This window comes from Vicugna pacos, chromosome 15, assembly GCF_048564905.1.
Source record: "Vicugna pacos chromosome 15, VicPac4, whole genome shotgun sequence".
NCBI lineage: Eukaryota > Metazoa > Chordata > Mammalia > Artiodactyla > Camelidae > Vicugna > Vicugna pacos.
Genome location: NC_133001.1, coordinates 21,471,236 through 21,494,109, shown reverse-complemented (window position 1 = coordinate 21,494,109; position 22,874 = coordinate 21,471,236). Strand labels below are relative to the sequence as shown.

General features: G+C 46.4%; 1 protein-coding gene across 3 annotated transcripts in view; it reads left to right on the top strand.

Annotated features, from left to right (window-relative positions):
- The window catches only part of SPTBN1 (spectrin beta, non-erythrocytic 1), a 184,600-nt gene that overhangs the window by 121,698 nt on the left and 40,028 nt on the right, over nucleotides 1-22,874 (top strand). For all 3 annotated transcript variants that reach the window (XM_072937740.1, XM_031675578.2, XM_031675579.2), the window contains 10 exons: nucleotides 6,920-7,093; nucleotides 10,812-10,903; nucleotides 12,149-12,229; nucleotides 12,608-12,723; nucleotides 15,958-16,070; nucleotides 16,842-17,029; nucleotides 18,072-18,189; nucleotides 19,205-19,363; nucleotides 20,031-20,333; nucleotides 22,391-22,544. In XM_072937740.1, coding sequence (XP_072793841.1) covers nucleotides 6,920-7,093; nucleotides 10,812-10,903; nucleotides 12,149-12,229; nucleotides 12,608-12,723; nucleotides 15,958-16,070; nucleotides 16,842-17,029; nucleotides 18,072-18,189; nucleotides 19,205-19,363; nucleotides 20,031-20,333; nucleotides 22,391-22,544 — 1,498 coding nt within the window. The remainder of the gene's footprint in view (nucleotides 1-6,919; nucleotides 7,094-10,811; nucleotides 10,904-12,148; nucleotides 12,230-12,607; nucleotides 12,724-15,957; nucleotides 16,071-16,841; nucleotides 17,030-18,071; nucleotides 18,190-19,204; nucleotides 19,364-20,030; nucleotides 20,334-22,390; nucleotides 22,545-22,874) is intronic.

The following is a 22,874-nucleotide window of genomic DNA, read 5'->3' as shown; positions in this document are numbered from 1 at the left end:
ATCCAGGAGGAGAGGCTCAGGTGTGGGTGGCCAGAGAACAGAGGGCTGAGGGTCAGCTGTGAGGATAAGTGCAGAGAGCGCTTGGGAGTGGACATCAGCGGGGAGCTGGTGTAGGCAAAGCATCCTGGCTAAACCGGGGTTTGTTTTTGGAAGGAGTGGTGATGGTCCATTACTTTTCATGTTTACTGTCACATACGTAATCTGTTTAGTTCTCACAGTCTTAATAAAGTGAACACTTACACTTTATAGAAGAAACAGACAGAGTGACTAGGGTCTTGCCCAAGGCCAGTTACTGCTACTGTGGAATATAATTGGACTTCAATGCACTCTCCTGTCTGTTTGTCCCCTCCTTTTGTGCTGAGCCTGCTAAAGAAGATTCTCCTTGGGGATGGGTCTCGACCAGAAAGGAGATGTGCAGGAATTCATGGAACACGGCATGTTGTTTAATTTTAATCAGGCAGGAATCCTTTATACGCTTAAAGCTCAAAGTGTGATGGGTAGGGAAGGTGGTTGGGGACTTAAAGTGAAATGAGTTTGGCTGTATATCAGAGGGGATTTTGGAATTAGTGCTTACCATCCTCTCCTCTCTATTAAATGAAGCATTTGTGTGCGGTGTGTGTAGGAAACATTTTTTGATTAAAAGACAAAACATGAGCAAGTGTCCATCACACTGGTATACTGAGACCAGTGGTGTCTTCTCTATTTCTTCTTTACCCAAACAGGAGATCAGCAGGCACTTGCATGCCAGTGGTCTTTCACCCTTCTACACATAGATTGTATTTTGTAGCTGGAAATGACTTAGTGAAGTTAGACCCCTTTATCTCATAGGTCCTGGAACTCAGAGTAAGCAGCCGGCAAGGCCGTCCGGCTGGCATGTGGCAGTCGGCCTCTCCCAATTCCCAGGAATGGTGTTCTGTCTGCCCTGCAGCGCTCGGAGGGCTGTTGCTCCAGGTGGCTCCAGGTGGCTCTGGATACCCATGGAGAAAATCAGACGGAATGGGGCTTACCAGGGTGGAGCAGAGTGGTCCAGCCCCCTGGGGCCTCCCAAAATACCCTGCCAAGAATCCTCCCTCATGTCTTTCTCTTCTATTCAAGGAGACTAAAAACAGCTCCAGGGAACATTTGTTTTCTGTTTTCCATCTCTGGACTCTGACAGAAACCCTGCCATTGTGGTTATTCCGTAATTCTGCAAATCCTGATGCCCTCCACGTGTAACAGATCCAAACTCAAGTCTGAGCAGCAGTTCGGGGAGAGATGTGAACCTGGGAGAGGTTGGCGAGTTTGCCCAAGACCACATCTCTTCTTGGGGATAGGGCTTGGACTAGCTGCTCTAATAAGCAATTAGAATTATGTTGTCAGCTGATGGAGGTTGGTTATTTAGACCCATAATTCCCACTCCTCCTTTGAAGTTGGAAAGAAGAGGGTTCTGGAGCAAGCCCTGGGTTGGAGCTGTGGTTGGAGAAGATTTGGGACTAGAAGGGACAGAAGGGACCTTGGGAAAGGGAAACAGGAAAAGTGCCTGCAAAACACAGGAACACGGGCCCTGGTGTGGGAAGAGCAGGGAAACTTGTTAGAGTGATTTAAAAGAGGATCAGTAAAAACAGGCATTTCCTCAGAGGAACCCTCCCTGCCTGCAGAGCCCCCCTTGTTTCTGAGTCGCACACAAGTCTGTTACCGATCCTTCCCTCCACATTAATGGCCTTTCACACTGCCCTGTCAGAAACACAGAGGACAGAGATGCTCGTGTTGCTCTGGAAACAGGCCTGTGCCACCCTAGGGAATCTGAAAATAATTAATGGAGACAAGACAGAGAAGCCTCCTTTTCTTGGCAGAATAAGCTGCTCTTGGGGCGACGCTTCAGTGCTTCTTACTGAGAGACACCCTTCCCCCTGCCCCATTGTGTTTACTTTCTCCATTGTTATCTCGTCTTCCTTTTGAGAAGATGGAAGTTGAGTAAAATAAAAATAGCTCTTTTTTTGAAAAAATGGAAACTCTCTGCCAGATGGGAACCACGTCTCCTTGTTTACACTCACGTGGGAGCATTTTGGTTCCCGGTGTAGCAGGACGAGCACACACTCCGGGATCCGAGCTCAGCACACGCCCCCCCAGCCATGCGGACCCCTCATGTCTGAACCGGTGTGTCCTCATCTGTAAAATAACAAGAGTAACTATTATTATTACTGTACAGTGTTACTGCAACAGTGAAATGTGATAACAGATGTAAACCACCTAACAGAGAGGTTAACATGGTTGCACAGCTAAGAATTTCTAGGTCTTGGGAGCTCTGCCGTTTATATGACCCTGCATGTTTTGATGTACAGCTCGGTGCGATCGTTAACACTTCTTAAAATTAATTCCCTGTAACGATTGCTCCGTAAACTTGCCCAGGTTTCATTCCTGAGGACATTGTAGAAGCCGTCTCTGAAGCTGATGCAGCACAAGTTTTGGGAGCTGGTATTCTTGAGCTTCAGTCTTGATTCTTACCCCTCACGTTGTGCCACCAGTACATCGTCTGACCTTGCCATATCTGGTTTATTCTTTTGGTTTAAAGGGGGTTCATGTGCCACTGAAAATGAGGGAGCTTCAATAAGATGAAACGTGGGAAAGTGTTTGAAAAACAAGAAGTGAGGTATAGCGAGGCGATAAAGCAACTTCGCTGCACAACAGTGAGCCTAGTTTTAATTACTAGCTGCACAACAGTAGTAGTAATATTTAAAATATCTCGGTAAATCTTTCCTGACTTGTTTCTAGTGAGCTTGGAATTAGAGAGTTCTTACTATGTATAGAAGCCCCAAGGGTTGAGGTTTGGGTATTTTCACATCCTGCCTCCCTCCCTCATCCCATCTCCCCCACTCCAGACACCAACCAGTCATGCATTTTCTCTACCACCTTTTCTTTTCATTCCTGTCCAGAGTTTAATTTAGGGGTGTCAGGATTAGAAGAGTAATATTGTCACCACTATTTTAAGTAACATTCTCCTCTGGCTTTAAATTTGCCTTTCAGTTGACGTATATCAACTTTTCTGGTCCTCAGAGGAAGAGTTCTGTCCAGACCCTGAACATTTCCCATTGTCTCCAGAGAGGAGTATTTTTAACAATTTGAAGCCCAAGTAAGAGAGTGCCCTCATTGGTAGAGACACTTTGGGCTTAAGAATATCATAATGATTAGTTTACAATTTATGTAGCAGCCCTTTGAGATAATTATTGATTTTATCCTCCTTTTATAGATTAAACAGTTGAGAAGTAAGGCACTGATTTGCTAGAAAGAAGGGAAGTTGTAACTTAAATGTGGACATTTTAACACCAGTATCATCTTCTATGCCAAAATTGCCCAGCAGTAACATATGCATAGACTTGGTTTGCTCATGTTTGATGTTTTAAAAGTTATCAAGGCCAGGAGCAGTAGGAAAATTAAAAAGAAAAGGGAACTTTAGCGGAAGAAGAGCAGAGTGTCATCCCTCCCCCAAATCTCAGTTTGATTTTTAGGAGAATTGCAGAAAAACAAAGCAGAGTGAGAGGATCTCCTGGAAGTTTTCCATTTCCTCTGACTTTTGGAAATTGGTGAGGTTTGTTTTTTAACCATTTGAAGGAGTCTGATCATTTACCTGGAGAGGTTTCTCTGCCATTTTTAATATAGTTCCTTCCTCTGTGTTCCATGCACTGGTGTCTGATGGCTGGTGCTTGAGGGGACTTGAGTTGCATCTAGGTCTGGAGTGAACCACCCATAGCTCCCACCTGGTATGACCAGTCAGCACCTGCATGGGGTCCCTGCCATGTGGCATTAGACTTTCCCACCCTGCAGGAAAGGTTTGGACCCTCCCACAGCCCTCCCCTTCCCACACCACTGCACCCTATATTCATGTGGAAACCAACACATGAGCCACTGGAGTTTCGCAGAGAGAGAACAGAGGCTTAAGCTGTCTCCTGTGTATTTGAGATAGAGGTTTTCAAGAGAAAGTGTGAAAGAGCAATGGTTGTGCCTGCTGGAGCCTGGGAAGCTCCCTACAGCCCCCCAGCCCAGCCTGTTCTTTGTTCTCTTCCTGCTCAGGTCAAACGACAGGACTGAAACAATTTAGTAGAGTTTGCTGTCCTTTATTCAAGGGAACACAGTCCACGGGTGGGGGATTGCAGCTCACAGGCGGTGGGGCACTCTTCCTGAGGGATTCTGGGCCAGAGCGGGTTTTACAGAGGTTAAGAGAGGCAGCAGGGGACCGGGGAGGGGACCAGCTTAGGGGGCGCGGGCCTTGTTTTCCAGAGTGCGGTGAGCTGGCCGAGCTGGGTGAAAAGTTGCAGTGAGTGGTGGTCGGTCTCCTTGCCTGGGGTTTTCCTTCCGTGCAGGCTGACTGAGCTTTGTGACATGGGCTGGGCCGCTGGGGCGGCCTCCGTTTTGTGGGTCCTGATACTTGAGTTCCCTTCATCCATTCTAATGCCATCTGCACTGTCCTCTCACGCTCAGGTAGGAGATAACCTCCTCTGGCCTCGCAGAGGTAGGCTGGGGAGAACATCACTACCGTCCTCCCATCCCGGCATGTGCTGCCGGGCACAGGGTGTTTCAGCCCCAGTCTCTCCAGTCAGGGGCTCCAGCCTTAGAGAGATGCGGAACAGCAGCGAGAAATGTCAGAAGCCTGGGGACCAGAAAGCCTGCACCTCCTGCAGGCAGTTAATCCCCGTCACTCACCTTTGAATTGAGGTTTAGCAGGAACCTCATTCAGTCCAGAAGCCCCCAGGACATGAGAAAAACAAGGGACCACTGTGAGTTATCACTTTGTCACCTTGAGAAATGACTGCTGATCCAGAGAAAATCAGAACTGAAAACTCACACATGAAAATCAGACGCAGAGGCAGCAACTGCCTCCCCGAGGGAGCGCAGGCACCCCTACCTCACAGAGGTGTCTCTTCCTCTGAGGAAGGAGCATGGTGACACCCGGTACAGGGTGCCCGGGGGAGGTTGCTGGACGCTCCCTGAAATTTTAGATGGTGTCCCACCCCCTTTCTTTTTCATAGCTAATCTTTTTCTTACCACGCTGAATTGCTTGATTTTGATGTAAATGTTATCACTTGACTTAAAGTGAATAACAAATCCTAGCATTTCTGATATACCTGAAATGTATTAGTTGTGGAGTTTCTGAGAGAGAATGTCTTATTTACTGGTGGGGAGATTGTAAGCAAAACTCCCATAATACAGACTTCCCTGGATGGATATCCAAGGGGTTTGGTTCTGGGACCTGCCGTGGATACATATGCAGGGCCAACTAGTATGAAGAGCCTGACTTTCAGAGATTTCTTTTTCCACTGCTGTTATTTGAAAATAGAACCTGCGACTTGTGGTAAGGCCTCTGTTTGAGTCTTACTTCCTCAGTCGAAGCACATTCTTCTGTGCCTGCTAGTCCTTTTTTGTAGGAGAAGAGAAAGTCAAGAGAGAAAAATAATGTGCTCTGAAGCTTGGTACTTAGAGTGGCCACTTGCTACCCGAGCCGTCTTCTCTGCAGATGTTTTCCATCTAGCATGTACCAGAGGATCTCACCTACAGAGGGGAGAGTGGGAAACAGGCAAGATGTTACCGTGGGACCAGCCGCGCCCTCACCTGTGTGTGCTCAGGTCGCTGCACACCTGGCTGCCTCTCCTGGGGGACACCAGCTCAGAGCACACACTGCCCTGTCCATCTGTGGGTATTCGGTTCACTCTATGTAGGCTTTGTGCTCTGAACCAAACCAGAGGCCACTGAGAATATAACAGAATTATAAAGTATCACCCCTGCTCTCAAGAAGCCAGTAGTCTAGTTGGAATTACTAAGAACGGTACATATGAAATAATAGCAAAAATGTAAGATACATGAGTAGTTCCTGAACTCTGTGGTCCAGACCATGAATATACAGGTCTTGGGAGGAGGGAGACTTGAGAGAGCTGGAGTGGTTGAGAATGGTTGGGAGTGACTCCTAGAAGGAAAGATGAGCTTTGAACCAAACATCGGAAGATGAGTGGGGTGTGGTGGTGGCCCAGGAGGTAGGACAGCAGCCAGGCCGAGCACATCTTCTGGCCAGCAGGATGTGTCCAGCCTGGTGGCAGCTGTGAGGAAGAGTGAGATCAGCCTGAGATGCAGCCTCTGCTAGAGGGCAGTGATGGGTGACAGAGGGGCTAGGAAAGATGGAGCCAGCGGGAGAGCCCTGAGCTTGCTCTTGACACAGGAGACGATACAGACCCATTGAAAATTTCGTGTGTGTGTGAATATATATATCTCTTTATCGTTTGCTTTGTTTATTTAAAGTGTTCACCTTCAAAGGGCCTTTTTTGGATTTCGGCTTAACTGAATAAAAGGAACAGACATTTGGGATATTGAAAGTAGACTACCCTCATATTTTTTTTCCTGTATCCTTTCTGTTCAGTAAGTCATACCCTTTTACTCAGCCCCCTCCCCATCTTCCTCATGAAGACCCCAGTTGGAATGCTTCTGGTTTGGCGGTGTGTCCCCCTTTTCATTTTGAGCCAACTTTAGGAAACGACACAAACCAGTTGGTGGCAAACCTGTTTTCACGTTTAAAGGAGCCAGAAACTCCTCTGTGTTTTGCCACGCATCTGCAAAAAATTATGTGGATGGCCACAGTAGCTTCTGAAATTCTTTATAAAAACTGGGTTCCTTTTTCTCTAAACTTCCAGCTTCTGTACTCGTTATAAATTGTGTAGCTTCTACAACTAAACAAACCTCCAAAGAGTGATCAGTTGTCACCCCCTAAGTAAACTTCTCTCTCCCAAGGCTGTTAGATAAATACTGTCCTCGGACTGAAGAAGCACAGGGTTTTGCTGTTTTGGTGGGGGCAGGAGAGTGCTGCATGAACTGGCACGTGTGAGCTCTGGGCAGCAGCTCTGAGCCTGTCTCTGCCCTGCCAGATGACCTGTTTCTACCTTTGCTCATTCGTTTCTAGCCTAAACCTACCAAGGGACGAATGCGCATCCACTGTCTGGAAAATGTGGACAAGGCCCTTCAGTTCCTGAAGGAGCAGAGAGTCCATCTTGAGAACATGGGATCCCATGACATCGTGGATGGGAACCATCGGCTGACCCTTGGCCTCATCTGGACCATCATCCTGCGCTTTCAGGTAAGGGACATGGCCCTGGCACGTCTGCCTTCCTCCCAGCTACGAGCATCCTTGTGAATCTGGCTCCCCATCTCAGAGGGACAGGAAGACCAGGTTGAAATGGCATCTCCGAGTCAGGCATGCGGCACTGTGTATCACATTTGATGGCCCTCTGGGCATGTGGCAGCCACCATATCCTCCTTCAGTCTTGCTAGCTCCTGAAAATCTGCACTCTTTTAAAGTGGTTTCTGGGTTGTGTCCCAGCTCATCACATCATCGGTACCTACTCTGAATGTCTGGTGTCTGCTGCTCATCTTCCAGGTGCAGGGGTATAAGGATGTGGCAGAGCCACTACCTCTAGAACGTCTGAGATTCACCAGATTGTGGCATGCATCATAGAATATTTTTTTAGGAGAAGCTGTTTAGAATTATGACACATGTGTGGGCTCCGTTTTCACCTTCTCATTCTCCTTTGGATGTGAGGAAGCAGTTTTCAGGGAGAATGGGGGGAATGTGCAAAAGCCTTATGCTCTTTTGAATTGATGACGATTTTATGGGTTTGTTATACTAGGTTCTAAGTCTAGAAATACTCTAAGCCAGAAGGTACTCTCTCAAGGTCATTTTGTGCAGTTCCTTCACTTTGTGAGGAAAGGGAGGAGCCTTGCCAGGGATCGCACGGCCAGGCTGGGCTGCTGTGCCTGCTTCTGACCCCACAGGAGAGAGCTCAGCCTTTCTTGTCTCTGAAGTACCATCGGCCTGATTACTGGCTCTTTCTCCAGGATATTGCTTCATGCTCTTGCTTTTCAGTTAAAATCTGAAATGCAAGACAGACTTCTTACTGTCGCATCAGGTTACTCTATAAACAAGAGCCCTAGCAGTCCTGTCTCCTCGGTGGCTGTGTTTTCTGTGCCTTTCCTTCCTGTTAGGCCCCTTTGATGAAGTCTGATTGATTTATCTGGATAAATAAAAATCTCACCAAAAAGGGCAAAAACAGAAATCAAATTATAGCTCCCTTTGTATTCAACCTCTAACCAATCGCTTTCCTTCTCACTTCCCTCAGGATCGGATCTGGCTGTAGTTCAGTGGTCTGTGTGGGTGGAGGGATGGGACTGAACAAAGACACTCCCCCAATGGGTAGTTCCTAAGCCTTGAATGATCATCTGTCTTTTTGGGAAAGCTTTCTGCTAATTCAGGTTCCCCGTCCCAGCCCCAGCACTTCTAATTAAGTGGGTCTGAGATGGGAACCACCGTTGAAGATGACATCATTAATGGAGTTAATTGCAACAATCAACGGCTTTATTTTGCAAACAGAACGCTTATGTAGGCTTATGTCATTTAGTTCCTGAAAGATTTGAAAATGGAGTGAATACCATTAAATTCACTAATTATTGTTCTCGGGCCTTAGGCCAGCAGAGGTGAAATGAGCAGGACCCTCCTTGAGCCTCATATCCATTCTGTAGAGTAAAAAGTTCTGTTTCCCTTGCCTGAGGCCTGTAGTAATCAGAGCGTGGCCTCTCTTGACAGCGGGTTGGTGCCCATGGGGACTGGGGAGCTGGCACACACTGCCCTTTCCAGGATTCTCAGCATGAATTGGGTTGAGTCATTGACTCATTAGCTTCCTGCCAGCTTGCCTTTTTCTGTGCTTGAACCTGTAAATGCTGATAAGTACTTTCTCCCTTTCCTTTGAGGCAAGAAACACAGGCTGGTGATGTTACTGCATGGCCGGCAGGATTGGTGTCTGGCACGACGCTCTCCCCACTCCCCTCCACCCCCAGAGGCTTTGTCATATCATCCCCTGCTCCACAGACACATTGACTCTGCACCAGTCAAGGGCCAGTGCACATTCTGCCTCCCCTATAAAGCTTCCCCAAGTGTTGACAAAGATCTCTCTTCCCCCAGCTCCTGAACGTATAGCCTTGTCTTATGTTTCCAGCGTGTGTGTGTCCCCAGAGCCTCCAAGACATAGCTCGCCCTGATGGGTGTAGCAGGTGTCCTTTGAATACCAATGATGACGGATGGGTTTTATGCTTCTTTCCCTGCAAGAGAGAGTAAAAGCTGGTGTGAGAAACTGTGAATGAAAGTGTTCAAGTTTGCCTAGTCCACATAGGGAACTATGTTCATTTCAGAAGGGTAGACTTTGTTTCTAAATGAACAAGTCTGGAAGCACAGTCCCTTCATACAAAGGCAAGGAGTTAGTGTGTAAAATTCCACTGCCTTGCCCGGTGAGTCCATGTCTCACCCCTCCAGGGAGAATCATTCTTGCACATTCACCCTTTGGAGTTTGGAGCTTACACAAACTCATAGTTGACTTGAGTTACTTACTACAGTTAAAAGTGGAGAATTTTTTTAGAAGTATAATTATTCCAATTTCTAGGTGTTATTCCTACTTGAAAGTTTCTGATTTTTAATCTTACATTTATTTATTTTTATCCTCTTCCTATTTCTTTCTTCAAAAAGAATCCTGGGTTGTGTTTCTAGATTAAATGGTAAGACCTTTGATGGGGGCTAGGACAGGGAAGCTTGAATTGGTTAGTGCTGAAAGAGGATGGATGGATGGCCTTCTAGGCCAACACTGTTTCCTCCACATCCCACCCCATATCTTGTTATTATAATCAAGGAACTAAAGGCAAAAGGTGATTTAGAGCATTTGTCTAAAATTGTGTGACTGGTAGGCAGCCCGTGATCCAAAGAGCCCACCTGTTTGGGTGTCCTCCCCAAGAATTCCAGGGCCCAGCAGCCCTGTTAGATAGCCACTCCTCAGAGGGGACCCCAGGGAGCTTGCCCAAGGACGCACAGTCAGTGGAGAGCCTGGATTCAGAGCAGGAAGCCTGACTTTGGTTCCAGTGGACCAGGCTCTGCGTGATGTTGAAGAGGAGCAGCCTGTGAGTAGCTTATGGATGCAGACTGCCATGGGCCGTTCAGGCCACTTAACAAAGAACCACAAGCTGGGTGGCTTACAGACAACAGAATCTGCCTCTCACAGTTCTGGAGGCTGTGGGTCTGAGACCAGCATGGTCAGGTGGCTTGCAGACTTCTCATCATGTCATCGCCAGGTGGAAGGTGCTGGGGATCTCTCTGGAGCCTCTTTTATAAGGCGAGGATCCCATTTGTGATGGTTTCACTCTCATGACTTAAGCACTTCGGCAAAGGCCCCAACTCTTAATGCCATTGCCTTTGGGGGTTAGGATTTCAACATAAGAACTTGTGGGGGGTACATCCACTCAGACCACATAGCACAGACCACGTAAACAGAATTTAAGTGCGCGCTTTCAGAGTTTGGATCCATTTTCAGGGAATGATGCACACACTCTCGTCATCCACAAAGGACTCGCTCTCCCTGGTGTGAAAAATCTTTGGTTATGAAAAACCAAACCTAGTATTTTTCTGGAGTCCAATGAGGTTCAAGGTCTACCATGTGAACCACCATGCTAGCTTGTAGTTAGAAAGGTGGGTTATGCTGGGGGTAGAAGTGACCCCTGATTGTTTCTGGGAAGTCATGCAGATAACTAGTCTTCACTCTTCTCCCTGTGCAGAGTAGAAAACCGAGTTCTGTTGGTGTTTCTAAGAGGTGAACCCTGGCTTCAGAGACCAGTTTTCGTCTGACCCTCAGAGTCGCCGGTCTGCAGGGCTGGGTGTTGATCTAAAGTTTACTCTTTATGTATACGCAGACCTGGTCTTCTGTGGCTTTCGTTAGGAAGCTGACCCGTCTATTCATCTAAAATTTCTTTGTAAATCTTAGATCCAGGATATCAGTGTGGAAACTGAAGACAACAAAGAGAAGAAATCTGCCAAGGACGCGCTGCTGTTGTGGTGCCAGATGAAGACAGCTGGGTGAGCGTGAACTCAGGGCCTGGGGCTGCTTCTCCCAGGACCAGGTTCTGCCATGGTCATCACTTAACAAGGCGTTGACTAGTATCCTTTTCACTGCTTCCAATGAGCCGTCTTGTTAACTTGAAAGCTGTTGATATACTAACATTTCAGCTAGTTCTCAGAACGGAAGGAGTTCTGATGTATACTGGGGACCTGTCATCTGCTCAGTTTCCCTCTGTTTATTAGGGAAGCCCTGGAGAGCAGTTTATCTTGAATTTTAAAACCCTGAAACCATGTTTAAGAATCACGTCCATGACATTTGTAAAAGTTGTGGGTTTTCTTGTCTCTCTAATTTCTGTTACTTTGGGAAGCTTTGTGCAGTAAACTTCAGGGTTATCTTTACACATTATCTCAGTTTCCCTTTCTTTTAGTCTTTCATTGAAATTTCAGTGAAATGATTTTTTTAGAGGACTGCATCTTATTTATTGCTCACTGAAACTGTCCAAGCTCATAGGTACTTATTGAGAACTGGTTTAGTACCAGGGTAATTAGAAGGTAGTGTCAGGACTTCTTGGAGGATAGATGTAACTGCAGGGAATAGGATCAGTCAGTGATAACTATGGAAAATAAAGAGTTGTCAGGCTTAATAAGAGGATCAAGTTAGGAATGAACTTTTAATTAACCACAGATAGAAAATTATTCAGTCAGTGTTGTGCAGAGTAGCTGATTGATAAGGGAGAGGTAAGTTTCAAACATAGGGAGGTCTTTTGGGAAGCTACTTGATTTACAAAACCCCATCCAGCTCAGTGATATGGGGAAGAAAGAAAGCTGGGTGTTTGGACAGGTCATCCCAGCCATTTCCTCTCCCGAAGTGCTGGGTGAACTTGGGTCTTGGTGACTTCAGGGTTGTGGTATCTCTCTCGGGGGCAAGGAAAGCCAGTGAAGCAGGGAGGCCTCAGAGGCACTTAGGTTGTGGTCGCTTTTTTCTTAGTAAGGGTGGTGTTTCCAGTCGAGGACACAGTTCACATCTTTTCTCAGATTGAATTGCCAAGCGAAGAAAAGCCACGTGGGTGTGTATTTTATTTTTATTTCCCAGCAAGTGGAAGTTGAGGCAATATTCGCTTGGACTTGATTGTCCTTATTGATATTCACTGCCTTATGTTTTCACACTGCTTACAGACTTTTAAAAAAACACTGCATTTCACAAAAGCACAGACCTTTATTTGCTAATTGCGTTGCCTTTCTCTTGTGCCTTGTCGGTGTTAGGTACCCCAACGTCAACATTCACAATTTCACCACTAGCTGGAGGGATGGCATGGCCTTCAACGCACTGATACACAAACACCGGTGAGTCCTTGGAAGTCACGCTAACAGTTTTGGGGGAGGATGTTGACCTCCAGTTGTAGCAGATCCGGGTGACTTTTGATCCTCGTGTCCATTGCCTTAGATGTTGCCCCACGGTGGAATTTCCTGCCTTCCACTTGAGGAAAATGGAAGAGAATGTGTGAATTCTCCCAAAACAAAGCAACAAGTTTGCCCATTCTCTTCGATTCTCTTAATAAACTTTGAGGTGTTTATTAAAAAATCGATTTTCCTTGTTTGATGATTACATAGTACTGTAGGCTTTGACTACGCTAAGGGGATGCTTTGGAGCAGTCATTGTGTCCTGTTGGTCACACGATGTGTTTTCAAGCCACAGTTTTTATTGTGTTTTGTTTCTCATAGGCCTGACCTGATAGACTTTGACAAACTGAAGAAATCCAACGCACACTACAATCTGCAGAATGCATTCAACCTGGCAGAGCAGCACCTCGGCCTCACAAAGCTGTTGGACCCTGAAGGTGAGGACTCGGGTGGTGGGAGGTGGGACCTTGGTTGGGCATCTCTAGTGCTGAGGGCTAAGTATAAAATCTGCTTTGTGTTAGTTTTATTTGTGCAGTGAGCGTGCTTTGGAGATTCTTTCAGGAAGAGGAGCTTAATTTTGGTGTGGGAGTTACCTGAGAATTTGTGTAAAAGATTACATGTTAAAAGGCCTTGCAAGATGAGTATAATTTAATAAACATGTTCTCAAGGAGAGGACATGCTAGGCAGAGGGATTTGTGTGAGCAGAGGGACCAGGAAAGAGGAGGCTGCGTTTGGGGATGAGCAGTTCATTGGGGATGGTGTTTAGAGCGGTAATAGGGAAAATACAACTGGAGAGGTAGGCGGGGGCCTGATAGGTTAACATTTTCAGATGTGGTTCAGCAGGCAGTAGGGAGTCACTGAAGGCTCTTAGCCCCTGTTCTCAAGGAAGGGAAATGCTGTAGGTTCTCCACACACGCTTGTTGACTGACGTTCAGCCCATGGCGGCAAGAGCCTGGTTTGGCTCCTGTGGAGATGGGGGCAGGGGCCTCCCTAGGAGACTGCAGTGTCTGCTTCTGAGCAAGAAGAGCTTAGATGAGGAAGGTGCACCAGGAACAAGTGGGTAGCAGAAGATAACACTCACAGCCCTCCTCACGGCTGGCTGCTTGGGGCCCAGCACCCCAGGCTCTGCATGGAGCCCACCTCCCTGCTCTGCAAATCCCTGCAGTGGGACCCAAAGACTGTCTGCAGGTGACACAGAGCTGACCTGTGTGGGGCTGTCCCGTAGGTCACAGCTCCCTTGCTTAACACAATTCCAGTTGTAGGCTTTGTCTTAGCGTGAGCTCCTGTGGAGACTTTTTCTAACATGGAGAAACCTTTAAAACGTAAGAGGATTTGTTTGTAGTGCTGGAGCTTTTTAGAACCTCTCAACTGTGAGCAAATATTAGAGAGAGAAAGCTGTATGTGAGTGAAAGTTTAAAGTTCTTATAAATATAGAACAGGAAGTTGAGCTCCCCAAGGGCAGCTCGAGGTCAGGAGGCTGCAGGCAGGCTTCTTGCTATTTTCCAGTGCATCAGATTCGCTGATATGTTCACTGCAGGAAGCTGAGATAAAACTATCTTTGCTCTAGCCCATTAAATGATTTCTCAACATAAACAAAAAACTAAAATTCCTTGGGCTGTGATAAATCTTTGTACTTAACCCCTGCCTTACTGTGGACAGGCATCCTTCCTGGGTCCTAGCTTTGGGAAAGAACCTTAGATAAAGAACCTTTTTTTTAATCACCAAGACAAAATTTTTAAAATTACTCACTTGTTAGTTAATCTTTCTAATGACTGCTCACTGTGAAAAGGGGGTTGATGTTTCCCAGATCACTTGAAGACAAGGAGCTAAAAAAGGCAGTTGATGTCACTTACTCTGTGGGTTTGATCTTGATTATTAGTTGTCCTCTGCTATCATTAGCTGTCCGGTGCCCCAGAGATCATCAATTAAATTACAGTTGTAAACAAGTTAAAAAGAGGTTGAGGGGAAGGTTTTGCCTGCTTGCTCGTTGCCAGTTATGTCAACATTTTGTGTTTATTAAATTGCAGGCAGGCCTGTCATTTTTCCCTAGCCTCCCTCCAGTTCTCTCTACGAAGGGCCCACTTTGATGGGACTGGGCATAAACAGGAGTCGGCCCCAGCAGCCCTGGGGTGGGAACAGTAGCTGTGGCCCCCACTGCCACCGGCTGCCTCGGTGACCCTGAGCAGGGACCCTTCCTGCCCTGCGCCCTGGTGGTCTCATCTTTAAGAGAAACAGCCCTGCCTCACACAGGCTGCCAGAAGTGAGGTACACATGTGAACACACATTTTAAAAGAGCCCAGTCTTTTGATTATGAACCATCTGTGGCTTCTCTCCTCAGTCTGTTCCGAGCTGAGCGCCTCCCTGGACATTGCCATACCTGGAAGCTTTGCCACCTTCGTTCTTTTGCTCCCTTCCTCGATAAACATTCATTGGCCACCCTCTCTGCATAGACAGCACCCTTAAGAGGTTGGGAGGTAGGGTGGCACAGGGCTCCCCAAGACTGTGTTCCGACCTTGGGGCCTTAGTCTTGTGAGGCTAGTGACATGTGCATAAGTAATCATAGTTCCTGGCAGAAGGCAAACTCTGTGTCCATGTAAACAGAGCCCTTATGGAACCAGAGGAGAGAGTTCCTCCAGCTGTAGGGGTCAGAAATGGCCCTGATGGAGTGGTAGCCTCTAAGCTGGACCTGGAAGGATAGGAAGACGGTGATGGGGTGGGGAAAGCCTTTTCAGGCAAAGGGTGTTTGTCAGTGAGGAGAGGGAATTTGGGGAGTTGTGGTGGTGGGAGGATGGTGGTGTGTAGGGGGAAGTGATGAATAGTCCGTTTGGTTCAGATCTAAGGTGTCTTAGAAGAACTAGTAGAATGCCTGAAACGGAATTCTGGCACTTTAAGGAAGCCTGTAAATATTCGAAGCTGGATGGAAGGAAGGAAAGTTACAGCAATTCATGGAGAACTTGGGGGCTTAAACTTTATTTTTCAGACTGCAGGGCACTTTTGAGTAACTCAGTCTAGGAGGAGGTATGTTCACAGCTGTGCTTCTGGAAGATCAGCTAGGGACAGTGTGTAAAGTGAATTGAGTAACAGGGAGATCCAGTGAGGAAGCCATTGCGTCAGGTCTGGTTGTGTGACCATGAGAGTCAGCCCCATGAGTGACCATGATTTCGTCATTCGGTTTCAGACTTAGTGACTAACTGGACATGGGTAGCAAGGAGACAACGATGTCTGTAGACTTAGTGACTGGGGAAAAAAGTTAGAACTGAAGCACAGACCAGCTTGGTAGATAGGGGAGGCAGGGAGGTGGACCTGGTGTATCTGAGTAGTAACCACATTGCTAAGAATGCTGAGTGAATTCTTACCATGTTCTTCATTTCTGTATAGTAGTTTTACATATATTTTGTCATCTTGGTGGCCTGGGATCCTCTAGAGAAAGAATTGTGTCTATTAAGACTTTTGTGTCCTTATTGCAGTAGAAGGCATTTTGAGCCAGTGAGAGGGTCTCACCCTCATTAGTTCATTAGCTGTACAATTAACACACTGATGGCAGAACTCTCAAGTGCAAAAAACAAAAACATGAGCCTGTTCAGTGTTGAGCAGCTGTCCTGGGTTGTTCCTGCTGCCTGGGCGGCGGCACCCTGAGCAGAGCACTGAACAGAGGCTTCTCTGGGTTACAGATATCAGTGTGGACCACCCCGATGAGAAGTCCATTATCACTTACGTGGTGACCTACTACCACTACTTCTCCAAGATGAAGGCCTTGGCTGTTGAAGGAAAACGAATTGGAAAGGTGAGCTCGCACTAGTTCTGTAAGTCGTGGGACATAATCAAGGGCCATGTCATAATGTGCTGCCGCCATGCACTCAGGCCCTCAGCTGTTAGGAGATCGTGGTGGACTCTTCACACGGCAGGGAAGTGGGCAGAAGCCTCTCCATCCCAAAGAGCAACAGGAAGTAGGAGTGGTGGCTAAATATTTAGGAAGGGCTTTCAGAGGGAATCTCAGACCCAGAAACATCCCTCCCCTCAGCTTTGCCAGAAAATTGAGTATTGAGAATCTGAGTTGCCTGATGTCATGGGAGTGAAAATCCCACTTACCCCGCTTGGAAAGGCTTCAGTATTTTTCGCTTGGCTGATGTTCCTGCCCCTGCCATATATTATTTCAAAACACATCAGACCAGATGACATTGTCTCCCCAGCGCAATAGAAAGGAAAAGTCACAGGCGTTCACGGGACAGGACCTAGCAAAATAGAGCCCTTTTTGTGTCTCTAGGAATTTTGGAGTTTAGGCATCAGGAGTCATTCAGGATCTTAAACCCTTTGCCTTGGGGTTGGGAAACCAGTTGCAGTTGAGTTAAGCTGTCATTGCTCACAAGTAATATCCACAATCTGAGTGCCTTTAGCAAATGGTTCCTGGAGTTTAAAAGTGCTTGTGCCAAAGCCTCCTAGACCCATTCAAAGCCAGTCATTAAGTGTGTGTGTGCTTCCTGCAGGGCTGCAGTTATGTTTCCCTCTAAGTAACAATACGATCTTGCTTTTCCGTTGTTCTAACTCTTGTCTGCAGGTGCTTGACAATGCTATTGAAACAGAAAAAATGATTGAAAAGTATGAATCCCTTGCCTCCGACCTTCTGGAATGGATTGAACAAACCATCATTATTTTGAACAATCGCAAATTTGCCAACTCGCTGGTTGGGGTTCAGCAACAGCTTCAGGCATTCAACACATACCGCACTGTGGAGAAACCACCCAAGTAAGATACAGATTGGAACACGTTCCCCTTAACGTGGGAAGAGAGATCACGGCAGCCACAGACCCGTTTTCTGACTTACGTGGTCTTATCTCTCAGTGAACGCTTCTCAGCAGCAGCCTGTCCTGCTCCTTTTCACCTGAGCCTCTGTTGCTGAGTTGTGTTACACGTCGTACCCTCTGTGAGCCTTTTCCAGTAGAAATGTGCCACTGATACCTGGGATAGATGAGAATCCCAAGAAATGGTGCAGGTCCCTGATTCCTTATCCAGAATTCTTGGGCCTAATGTGTTTCAGAGTTCCATAGTTTTTGGATTTTAGAGAAGTGGCAGGATACATGTTATGTTGTGTACTGTAAGATTCCAGGTGAGTCTGAGGCAGTAACTCATAATCAAGCCCACCGACATATCTGTAGCAAATTGTGTTAATATTCACAATGTATGAATAAAGACAGTAGTTTCTTAGCAGTTCGGATTGGGTTTTACTACCCTCAAAAGTTTGATTTCTCACGTATCTTTAAAATTCATAGTTGTCCAGTAAGGATTGTGGACCTTATCTCTTGCTTATTGTAGCAAAAGTCATTCCTCCTTTTCCTGAAAACTCCACTTAGTTGTGAATTCCTGGCTGAGGTCCCTGCAACCCATTGACAGTGACAGCGGGCAGTTGTTTAAAGTGATCCTTGTTGAATGCATTCAGCTATGCTCTCCGAATGAAGCAAGTTCACCATCCAGGGCTTGGAGTCTAAGTCTTGATGGAGTTGGTTAACAAAAGAATAGTATTCTGTACCCCCAAATACAAATCTCAGTCACAGCAAACAGCCACAGGGAAATCCCACAGTTGGCCCCATTTTGAGGTCAGCAATGCCCCAAAACTAGCCCACTGCGGTTTCTCTAACATGCGTTCCACATAAATCAAACCAGAGATAAATGACTTTTAAAACGGTATGGCTGCATAAAGTTTTTTTTTCCTCCAGAAGCAAATGAATTTTTCCCCTTTGAAGGAACAAAATAGAGTAGATAATCTTAATGGCTGGTTTTCTCTGCTTAGATTTACTGAGAAGGGGAACTTGGAAGTCCTGCTTTTCACTATTCAGAGCAAGATGAGGGCCAATAACCAGAAGGTCTACATGCCCCGGGAGGGGAAGCTCATCTCTGATATTAACAAGGTAAAATGGATCCATCTGGTGTCCCGGGAGGGCCAGACTTTCAGGTTCTTTCACTGGGTCTTGCTGCTAAGAGATTTTGAAAGGCTCCTTCCTGGCCTGCCGAATTGATAAGTGGCACCTGTTGCTCAGGCAATGTGGAGGGTCGGGGGAGTGCTTGTGGTGGACCAGCCTGTCAGAGGTTTGGTGGGGGATGTTAGATTTTATCAAACCTGCTTTGGTTCAGCCTGTTTATCTTGTTACTCAGGTACACAATCAATTTACCTCTCATCTGTCTGAGGCATTTGACTCAAACATCTTTAAATTGAAGATGGGAGAACTCAAAGTCTTAATTACTTCATGTATCTGGAATCTCCCTAGAGATTGGAGTTTAGGATTTGGGCTTCTTCCATCAAAGAAGCTGTCAGAAATTTTTTGTTACCATGCTTGTTATGTCTGCGATTATAAAATTTCACAGTGAGCATTATTCCCAAGTAGAAACTTAAAAAATCTAAAACTCTGTGGTCAGTTGTTCACATTTAGATTCTTTTCAGTGGAATTTTTTTAATATGAAGTAAGATATATTTCATAGGAATGAATTTATTTGTTGATGAGAATTTTGAAAAAAATACTCCTGAATTAAAAACAAGTGACTCAGGGTGGTGTGGATGAGAGATTCATAATATGATTTCTTCAGAAAGATTATTTATCTTTTTTATATGCTCAGAACCATTGAAAATACTTTGCTTCCTCACAATTAAAGTAAGAAATTTGTAACTTAGTTACATTGCTCCATATGCACACCATTTTGTTTTCCAGATGCAACACAGAATCTTTAGATTTAGATAGGGGAGAGTGTTCCCATGGGACTCAACTGAGAGAAAAGGGAGTTTTTTTCCCAAGGCTTAAGAGTCACTGAGGATGGAAATGAGATTTCCCTTTTAAGTTCTCGGGTCGTTCTGAGAAGCACTGGCTGTTTACTGCAGCCAAGAACGGTTCCTTGAACACTGAAGAAAACTGTTCTCTTTCACTTCCACAGGCCTGGGAAAGACTGGAAAAAGCGGAGCACGAGCGAGAACTGGCCCTGCGGAACGAGCTCATTAGACAGGAGAAACTGGAACAGCTTGCCCGCAGATTCGACCGCAAGGCAGCTATGAGAGAGACCTGGCTGAGCGAGAACCAGCGTCTGGTGTCTCAGGTCCTGCTCTAGAACAGCATTCGAGAAATTGCTGCCTGGGTGGCCTAGAACCTAGACCGTACCCAGGGGCCTTAGGTCAGCTGTTAGTCAACACCCAGTGTTCTGAAGCAGCTGTTAAGCCATCTCACCACTTCTCATGAAGAGGATGTTTATAATTTTCAATATACTTTCTCTTCTATTTAGCTAACGTTTCATAAATCTGGAAGTAGCTCAAACAGAGTTTGTTTAGAGCCAGTGAGTGTGTGTAAAACATTCACATTTCTGTAGTTTTTAAGCATTTCCCTCTTTCCCCAAGTCTTTGGCCAGCTTACCCCTTGTAGGCAGGTAGACTGGTCATGAAATAAATAAATGACTTCTTTCCTGTTTGGCTTAACATAGCCATCACCTCCTCTTGTCTCTTAAGTCAGATGCTACATACGAACCATGCCCTTCTGCAAAGTGAGAAGTTGCTGGTTTGCTTTGGGGATGACATCTGAGCTCAGGCACAGTCCTCAGGCCCCAGGGAAGGCAGAGACCAGTGGGAGCTGGGACTCGGAGGTTGATGTTTGGCTTTGGAACTACCAAAGATTAAGGGGTGTGCTCGGGGCTCCACTTCCATTCTCTGTTTCTTTGTTCCAGTTGAATGTCTTCTGAATATTGTACTTCTTTTCATTCCCTTTTCTCTTAGGACAACTTTGGATTTGACCTTCCCGCAGTCGAGGCCGCCACAAAAAAGCATGAGGCCATAGAGACGGACATTGCCGCGTACGAGGAGCGCGTGCAGGCCGTGGTGGCCGTGGCCAGGGAGCTGGAGGCGGAGAACTACCACGACATCAAGCGCATCACAGCGAGGAAGGACAACGTCATCCGGCTCTGGGAGTACCTGCTGGAGCTGCTCCGAGCCCGCAGGCAGCGTCTCGAGATGAACCTGGGGCTGCAGAAGATATTCCAGGAAATGCTCTACATCATGGACTGGATGGATGAAATGAAGGTAAAGCTGGGCCAAGTGGAGGCCAGAGCTAATCCAGTCGGGCCTCTCATTTCTGGGACCCACCCACTAACCCCCCAACATTCATCTGCGCCCCTGGTCTAACTGCCACTGACAGCCAGAGAAGACCCACGTCCCCCACAAGGAAGGTTGTTAGCTCACGAGGTAAATGAAATGTGAAGTGTGAAGAAGTTGTAACGACGACCAGCTCCATAGCTGGAGGTCTGCTCCTGTGATGCAGATCTAATTTAGATACAATTCATGCTGGGAGAATCAATCAAATTGTGGTTTTCCTGTGGTTTTAATTCTTCAGAGTTGAGCTAGTTTCCTGTCTCACTGATCTGTGTGAGTGGCTCTGCTTTGGGGAGGGGTCCAGGCAGGTGGTGTGGGGAAACGGAAGAGTAGCAGGCAGTTTGGACAGAACGCAGCCCGGGAACCAGGCAGCCAGGTTCCAAATCTCTGTGAGCCTCCCTCCCTCACCTGTACGTGGAGCATGTACCTACTGTCTGCCTCATCTGGTTACAGTGAGGAGTGTGAGCTGTGTGTACACGTCACAGGATGGGGCTGGTTTGTGCATTCCATTCCTGACAGCTCTGAGCGCAAAGTTCCCAGCTTTCTCCAGCCCCTGCAGGAAGAGACTTGCGTGGTGCCATAGTCCTGAGCCTGTCCACGTCCTCTGATGCAGGCCTCTGATGAAAGCTCACCCGTGTCCAGCAGTTCCCCTGCTGGAAACCTCGTAGCCAGGACAGAACAGGGCAGTTTGCAGGCCGTACCCTGAAGCCTCCTTTATCTCAGCACACCGTGTTCCCAAGCTTGACCTCATGCAACAGATTTCCTTCCTGGGATGTAAGCCCTGGTCTTTGGCTTACCTCTTGAACCATTCCTGGCAGGAGACAGAGGTGCAAGGTCACCTGATACCATCAGTTTTCCCTCTTACTGTCCCAGATTTATGATGTTCTCATATATGGTCTATCTTGATCTCTTAAATAGAAGTTTTCATAAAATCTAGTAGAGAGGTGCTTTTCATTTTAGAAATCACGATGCACTTTATAATTCAGATTGGGCCAGAGATTCCTCAGAAATAAAAATAAAGTAGAAATTCCATCTGGAGAAGATGTATGATGAGACCTCCAAACTGGGCCTATGGAATAAATAAAAGAAAATGTTAGTGAGTTCAAACTTACACCAAAGGTGTTGCTCAGGACTCCCTAAACATGACAGTCACCTGACCTTGTTCTTACTTGGTTAAAGATGTGGTTTATAAGCTTTTCAAATAGATTTCTTCTCCCATTGACTATGTAAGTTTTGCAGAGGCATACCAATGAGCTCTCAGGTGAGGAGTGTGTCCAGTTAAGGTGTCAGCAACTTCTTTGAGATTTGTTTAAACTTTGACATGAAACAGCTCTTTTACCTTTATCTTATCTTTTTTTTTTAAATTGAGTTATAGTCATTTTACAATGTTGTGTCAAATTCCAGTGTAGAGCACAAGTTTTCAGTTATACATGAACATACATATATTCATTGTCACATTTTGTTTCTGCTGTGAGCTACCACAAAATCTTAAATATAGGTCCCTGTGCTATACAGTATAATCTTGTTTATCTATTCCACATTTTGAAATCCCAGTCTGTCCCTTCCCACCCCCTGCCCCCTTGGCAACTGCAAGTTTGTGTTCTATGTCAATGAGTCTGTTTCTGTTTTGTATAGCTTATCTTCTGGAACAGCTGTTACTGCAGCAGTTTCTTCTTGGAGACTCAGTTTATATTTCTTACTGGTTCCCCCTTCCTTTTTCTCCCCCCGTTTTGTACTTTTTAGTACAGGTTTGTCTTGCTTATTCCAAGGTAGACAATCCTTAGTTATTATGTCTCTCCTGCTGCAGGCATTGGGGTTTGTTTTGCCCTGGTTTGCTCTCCGTCACCTTCCCCTAAAAATACGGGGAGGCTTTCTGGCCAGAGGGAGGGTGCAGGTCGGTTGTTGGCTCCCATCCCATCCAGAGAATAGGAGACACTGAAGTGAGGGTTGTATTCATGGGCACCTTTTCTGTTGCCTCTTGTGTGCAGGTGCTATTACTGTCTCAAGACTACGGCAAACACTTGCTCGGCGTGGAAGACCTGTTACAGAAGCACGCCCTGGTCGAAGCGGACATTGGCATCCAGGCAGAACGGGTGAGAGGTGTCAATGCCTCTGCCCAGAAGTTTGCAACAGATGGGGAAGGTAAGGATGGACTGTTTGAGATGTTACAGCCTCATCACCAGAGATCTGTTTGTAGAGAAGTAGATGGGGCCTTTGAAGAGACTGTGTCATTGTGGGTTCCCAGAGGGCCATGTCCTGGGTATAATGAGATGCAGTAGGGTGGTCTTCTGAATGATTTTACTCTATCTTGCTTTTCTGAAATGAATCTGTCTTTACCTTAAATACTCGAGTGCTGCTTGGGTTTGAGTGGCTTGGTGTTGGGCAGTGAAACTGGCCAGACCACACCCTATGCTCACCCACAACCAGTGTGGTTGCTCAGACATCTCTGGTTGTACGTATCTTTGTTTAAAG